General features: G+C 53.5%; 1 protein-coding gene across 1 annotated transcript in view; it reads right to left on the bottom strand.

The window, feature by feature from the left end:
- The window catches only part of SYNJ2 (synaptojanin 2), a 103243-nt gene that overhangs the window by 70061 nt on the left and 25958 nt on the right, over window positions 1–7224 (bottom strand). The window contains exon 2 of the mRNA XM_034670792.1: window positions 6586–6672. Within this exon, the coding sequence (XP_034526683.1) occupies window positions 6586–6672 (87 nt within the window). The remainder of the gene's footprint in view (window positions 1–6585; window positions 6673–7224) is intronic.

Genomic DNA, 7224 nt, shown 5'->3' with positions numbered 1-7224 from the left:
GGCTCAGGGCGTGATCCCAGCGTTCTGGGATCGAGCCCCACATCAGGCTCCTCCGCTGTGAGCCTGCTTCTTCCTCTCCCTCTCCCCCTGCTTGTGTTCCCACTCTCGCTGGCTGTCTCTATCTCTGTCAAATAAATAAATAAAATCTTTAAAAAAAAAAATATTATTTATTAATGGAACCAAACTAGAATCTGCACCAATTCTAGTTCTGTTTTTCATTTTTATAGACGTGAACACTAAGAAACCGCGTTCACATTCAGAGATCGATGGGAACAGAAAGGGCTTCGCTCTAGCAATGTTGCCCAATCACTCTTCAACGTTCTTCTGAGTTACCTGCTTAAAAAAAAAAAATCACAAAATCTGTCCATCAAATTACTATTAATGCTGTCAGCTGATAGCTCACTGCCGTCTTCTCCAGTTTTGTAGGAAGCCAACAGCTGGCTATCCCCTGACTTGTACACCGACCGTCACCAGGCCCGGAGGGGACTTGCTTCCTCAGCAGTGCTGACAACAATAGTGGGGACCGGCCCTTTGTTTGCCATCTGTAGGTATTTACCTCCCAGAGCCACACATCACGGCACGATTCCGGAGGGAGATAAAGGTAAGATGGAAGGTGGGTGGCTGTGGAAGGGACAGAGGAGAATGAGAAACAGGCCCCTCATCCCAGGGACATTCTAAGGCAAACCAAGGAGGTGAGGACCTAGGAACTGTTTTCCTCAGAACTGACCAAGTCCGTGTGCCATGGACAGTCTCTGTGACCTCAGAGGAACGGTGCCGGGCCACGGGCTCTCTGGGAGGGGGACCCGGCCCTCCTTAGCCTGGCCCATGGCTTCCTGTCACTCCAGTCCCTGCATGACTCCACCTCCCCAACCGTGTCTAGCGCCCTCGGATGTGCTCCACGTACTACGGGTTTTAAGGAAAGCGTCCTGGTTCAAGGCCAGCACCAGACTGTTGGGGGAGGAGGTCAGTGCCCCCTGGCCTACCTGTCAGTGTGGTGTTGGCCTGCGATCCCCGCAAAGAAGGTGTCTCTAGGGGATAAGAGTGGGGCTGGTGGGACCCAGGTGTGTGAAGTGGCCCCTCCAGTGCTCACACTGCACACAAGACTGTGTTTAGTAAAACAGTTTTCTCCAAGCCAAGAAGGCCGGGGGGGTGGCGGGTCTCAGGAGTCATTAGTCGAGGCTGAGTCCGGGGGCTTGAGACCAGTAAGGATCTATAGCAAGGCAAAGACAAAACTCAAATGTGCTTTGGCCTCAGAAGGTGAGGCTCTGGACTATGCACACCTCCCCCGGCCTGCAGGGCCTTTGACCAGTCTCCTCCCTTCTCTGGGCCTCAGAGAACGAGGCACCAGATGGCCTCTGCGTCCCGTCCAGCTCGGAGGAACTCTGTTTCCAGGGCCAAAGTGAGAGCATGCCTGGGTCAGAGGTCGCTGGCCACAGTCAGGGGAGGTGACAGGGAGGGCAAGCAACAGGTCACAGGCCCGAAGACATGCCAGGGTCGGAAGGGATCACACACAAAGGACACAGACACCCCTCTGGGGGGCAGGAGGCTCACGGTCCGGACAAGTCCCACAGCCTGAGCAAGCAGGGTGGAGAAGTGGAAGGCAGCCACCCAACATGTACTGTTCAGTGGGGACAGGGTTTAAGTTCGGGAAGATGAAAGAAGTTCTAGAGACAGATGGCGGTGATGGTTGTACAACAACGTAAATGTCCTTAATGCCACCAAACTGTCCACTTTAAATTGGTTACAATGGTAAATTTTTACCTTCTGGGTATTTTACCAGACACACAACAACCTTGGAGACCTCAATGTCGATTAGAAACTCTCTCCCTCGAGGGGCGACTGANCGCCTGGGTGGCACCGCGGTTGGGCGTCTGCCTTCGGCTCAGGGCGTGATCCCTGCGTTGTGGGATCGAGCCCCACATCAGGCTCTTCTGCTGTGAGCCTGCTTCTTCCTCTCCCACTCCCCCTGCTTGTGTTCCCTCTCTCGCTGGCTGTCTCTATCTCTGTTGAATAAATAAATAAAATCTTTAAAAAAAAAAAAAAAAAGAAAGAAACTCTCTCCCTCGAGAGGGCTGCCTTCAAAACCCAACTCCAAGGCCCAGCTGCCCCCAACCCCCTGAGCCCTGCAGGAACGGGGTCCGTGTCTTGTTCTAGCTGTGGCCACAGTCATCTGGCTGGGCAGGGCTGGCGCTGGAAGCACGGTGAGTCATGCGCAGATACAATGCCGTTTGTGTGGGGACAATGCTGGGTGTGTTCTGGCCGCCGGGCCTCCTGCTTCCCCTGCGTTGGCATTTCTCTGTTGGCTCAGCCTTGGAGTTCGCTCCCTGGGAAGGTTTGTGCCAATCTCAACCCTGGGGTGCCTACAGACCACCTTATCCATCCTGCGTGTGTAGGACAATCTCATACTCTAAAGCTGTAGACAGAGAACTCCAGAGCTCTAGGCTTGCCCACCCATGGAGGGGAGGGTCCCCAAGGCTCCACCCTATACCAACCAGCTCAGAGTTCTAAATACCCTGCATTCACATGGCACAATTTCAAGGATCTCTTTCACCTTCCCTTTCTAGAACGTGAAAGTAGTGCAGGCGTGGGTGTGCTGGGAGCTTACACCGGTTCACGGGAGCCAGCGGTGCCCATCTTTCCCCAACTCCGCACAGTAGCCTGAAATCCACCAGGGGTGGGTTAGCTACACCATGGAAACCGGCAGACGCTTCCTATCAGGGCTTTTGCCCCAGAGAGCTGGATGTCCAGTATTTACCAGCACATCACTGGATACAGGTCATAAATTTGCCTAAGACTGATGAAGGCCATATCAAGACTTTCTAGTGAACACTGCATACCCCGAATCTCAAGACTAAAGATGATCCCATTGCCCTCTCCAGAGACATTTCATTTTGTCGTGACTGCCCAGCAGTGAGCCCTCCACTAGCCTGTGCAGATTAAGCACCCACCAGGACTCGGTGCCCTGAGCTCTACCCCACACCTACTTCTCCCAGAGGGACCCCTCTGCAGGCCAGCCCCTCCCCCTCGGCACCCATGCTCAGACCAGGTTTACTCTCCCCTAAAGACCTCTTAGGAATGATCTAATATAGAGATGAGGCAGTTTTCCTGGTTTTGCACGTGGAAATACAGCCAGAGAGATTAATAAATACAGAAAGTGAGTCTGTCGTGGAGCTGGACCAGAATCTAGGAGGGCTGTCCTGTACAGTTTCACAGGCTGCACACTACACAATTCCAGAAGACACGATTCACTATAGACCTCACTGTATTCAACCCTTGAGGCTCTGAAACAGGGAAGCCGTGAGAGCTTAGGTTAAAAGGGAGTTAAATCCCTGTAATCATTGGGATAAATTCTTTCCACCACTATACTCTCACTTTCTGTGCTTTGTATCATGGATGTGTCAGGAAGCTCGACTCCCCGGCTAATTGTGGGGGCTCCACCCCCTTCCCGCTGGCATTTCTGGAGGAAGGAGGGACTTACGGACTCCATGAAAACCTAGGAACCTGGAATAAAACTTTTATGCAATTTTTGTGCACATTTCTTAATTTCTAACATAAAACAGCTATCTTCACTTAGGTAGACTGAAATTCAGCAACTTGCCCCACGTCACAAGCCTGAGGGGAAGTCTCTTTCTTTGTACAGAGACCCTCAACCTAAGAAAGTCAAAAAGGGAGGCCCATCCCCAACTCGGGCTGGTTGTGTTGGTGGCAGCCCCAAATCGGGATATTTCACTCTGCACCGCCCAACACCATCAACAGGCGAGGAGAAGACACGCTAGCTTTGGGCTGGGGACTTGCAGCAGGAAAAGAAAATCAAGTTAAAGCCACATACTCCTTCTTGTAACCAGACAATAAGGCCCAATCCTTCCATCTATCCTTCAGATAACCCTAGGGCCCTTTCAGGAATGTGTTGAAAACAGGCCAAAGAATCCTGACATTCCAACACTGGGAAGTCACCCTCACCCCCTCGGAGAGCTCTGGCAGCCAGCCCCAGAGGGCGACTCTGGCAGGAGGGGCTGGGGGTAATCAGAGGACAGGAGAAATGGGGGCTGGGGACCTGATGGCCCTCCAGAGGGCCCCCCAGAGGCTGTGCGCACTCACTCCTGGGGGGAGGGGCGGGTGGGTGGTGGCAAGGGCTGCAGGAAGGGGGCAGGGCCTTGCCCTCTTCCCCCCACAGCTCCCCAGCACGTGGTCACCTCTCTCCAAGTCCTGCCCTGGGGTGATTCCATGGAAGCCTGCCCTGACCCTGGGCCAGCCGCCCCACAGATGCCCTGACCCTGGGCCAGATGCCCCACAGACGCCCTGACCCAGTCTGACAATATTTCTCAAGGTTAAAGTCATTGCCTCGGGTAAGAAGTATAGCTAGGATTCAAACCAGGGGGCTGCTGCCCTTCCCTGTTAAGAGCAACTCCCTGTAGCCGATCCCAAATCATCATCCCGAGTAAAAACGCTTTCCTCTGGGATAACAGAAAGGTACTGCTCTTCCTGTCCTTGGAAGCTCAACCTCTTCTGCCCCCTTTCAAGACAGAACATCCCGGTGGTTGACAACAACCACAGATGCCAGAAGGCACGCATTTAAAACCCAGGTCACCCCTTGAGAACTGCCTGACCTTGGCCTGCGCTAAATCGAGGTCTGGGGTCAGATGCAAAATGGATCGTTGATTCAAGCAGCAGAAAACCATTGCCGGTTATAACTGTAAGATGGCAGCAATGGTAACATCCTAAGAGCCAAGATTCTATACATCAGAGAATAGACAAAATACAGCACCTAAGNAAAACCATTGCCGGTTATAACTGTAAGATGGCAGCAATGGTAACATCCTAAGAGCCAAGATTCTATACATCACAGAATAGACAAAATACAGCACCTAAGTTTTCTTTTTTCTTTTTTTAAAGATTTTATTTATTTATTTGACAGACAGCCAGTGAGAGAGGGAACACAACAGGGGGAGTGTGAGAGGAAGAAGCAGGCTCCCAGCGGAGGAGCCCGATGTGGGGCTCGATCCCAGAACGCCGGGATCACGCCCTGAGCCGAAGGCAGACACTTAACGACTGCGCCACCCAGGCGCCCCAGCACCTAAGTTTTCTGAGCTCCTCTGTCTGTGTGGGTAAAGCAGGACCGTAACAGGCTGCCACCTCTCGTGCTGGGAGATCCGAGTTACTATGTTAAGACAGTGCCTGGCATGGAGTAAGTGCTATGGACAGTTAGCTGGCATCCTCACATCATCATTGTGGAGGGGAGGGACATCGGGAGTTTTGGTAACCTCATTAAAATCACTGTGGGGAAAAGCCTCACAGAAGACCCGAGGCAGGCAGCACGTTTTCAGGGGAAAAGCGAGTATATGAAGGCAGCTCGGTCTGGGCTTGAATCCTAGCTACTCTTCTTACCTGAGGCGATGACTTGAACCCTCTGAGCCTGTTTCCGTTACTATGAACAGTGGAAAAGACACAATATGGTATTGGCTTATTTTTAGGATTAAGTAAGTTACTGTATACCTAGCCCCGGGCACAAAACAGACATTGAATGCATGCGTGTTGCCATTCATACTGAATGCTTTTCCTACACACTATTTGAAAACGATCGGTGGTATCATCAGAGTTCAGAAGAGCCCACCCCATGAAAGAAAAGACCCAGAAAAGTAATGACAAACAACAATGCCATTCTGTCGGCTTAAAAAATCCTCAGTCTGTGAGCACAGCTGCTGTGGGACACGTGCATCCCTAACACGCTCGGTTCGGGAAGCAGGGGAGCAGGACTGAGAACGAGGGGTGTCACCTGTGCTCTGGCCTGGGCCCCAAATGTCCCTGGAGACACCGGGTGGGGCCAACATAAATGAGGTGGCTGAGAGAGGAGGAAGGAAATGGTGGCCGCAGACCCAGAAGTGAGGTCCAGGGGCACAGAGGTGACAACGCGGGGGCCTCACGGAAAGGCTGCGACCCCCAATGGCTGCCCAGCTGACAGTGCAGCCCCCAGGGTCTCATACGAGCAAGGATGCCTGCCTGTTCCTGTGAGTTCTCAGCCTTTTCAAAGTCAGACTACACGGCCCATTTTTCAAATGCACTTTCCCTTCCTCTCCCCCACACCCCACCCCTGGGGTCTGATGGCAGGTACGGGGGGCTCTTCTCTCCTCGCCCACATGTCCAGTCCCGCTCTTCTCCAAGCCACCCCCTGAGCCTGGGGGCTTCTGACTTCCCATGTCCACCCCTTTTAGATCCCTCTTAAATGACAAACAGCCCCCTGGGAAGACCCCCCCCAGACCCCCCCCCCGGTCCCCCACCCGACTTTGGAAAAACTCAGGTCCTGGAGGGCAGACAATGCAGGTGAGCTTCCTTCGCACACTTTCTCCTCCTCCCCAGCACAGCACAGACGGGGGAGAATCAGGCTGCGTTCACCTTGACCTCCTCCCCAGCACGGAGGACCAGGCTCAGCAAAATAAAGAAACATTTTAAAAGATCACAACAGCTAAAATAAAACACCTGAATCCGGCAGTCTCTCCAAACGGAAAGCAAGGGAAGGTCTGCCCGGCGCCCTAGAAGTCTAGCCTCAGACGTTCCAACAGCTGCGGATCTGTCTGGACGGGTACTTACCGGACCTCAACCTGAGCTCCCCCAAGCAGCCATAAGCGTCCGTGAGTTTTCCATACTGGCCTTTAATGACCTCCTTCTCTTCCGGAGCTGGGAGAGAAACACATCACAGACAACATCAGCCTGGGTCTCTTGTTGGAGTTCATTCACTGCAGCCTTCCAATCTGGCTCCCCACCCACTCGAAAAAGAAAACGCAGAGACAATAGCTCGGCCTCAAGTAATGTGTGTGGAGGTTTTCTGACTAGCGAATCACCAAGCTGCAGAGATTTGGACCTTCCCACAAAAAGCTTGCTCTCTGGAAGCTCCCACAGCTCCCTGGGGGGCTGGGGAGGGTGAGGAGCGTCCCCGGCTGCCAAGAGGTGCTGGGCTTCAAGCCACGAGCAGGTGCCTCCGACCCAGCCCAGTCTGCAGGCTCAGAAACAGGAGTGAGTCATCGTTACCCGATGGGGAGGACCTCCTTTCCTAAATATTTCCCACTGGAGGCTCGTCCTGCGAGTGCCCACCTGTCCGCAGGGACCTGCTAACTAACGGACAGGCGAGACTGCGCAGAAGGCCCATGTGTCCCAGGGACCCCGTGCCTGGGCCCGAGGCACCCCCCCGCCCCCCGCCCCGGCAAGCTGCAGGAGCAGAGCCCTGGGGTC

Source organism: Ailuropoda melanoleuca, chromosome 10 (genome assembly GCF_002007445.2).
Source record: "Ailuropoda melanoleuca isolate Jingjing chromosome 10, ASM200744v2, whole genome shotgun sequence".
In the NCBI taxonomy this organism is placed as follows: domain Eukaryota; kingdom Metazoa; phylum Chordata; class Mammalia; order Carnivora; family Ursidae; genus Ailuropoda; species Ailuropoda melanoleuca.
Note: the sequence above shows the minus strand (reverse complement) of the source record. Positions and strands in the feature narration are given on the sequence as shown.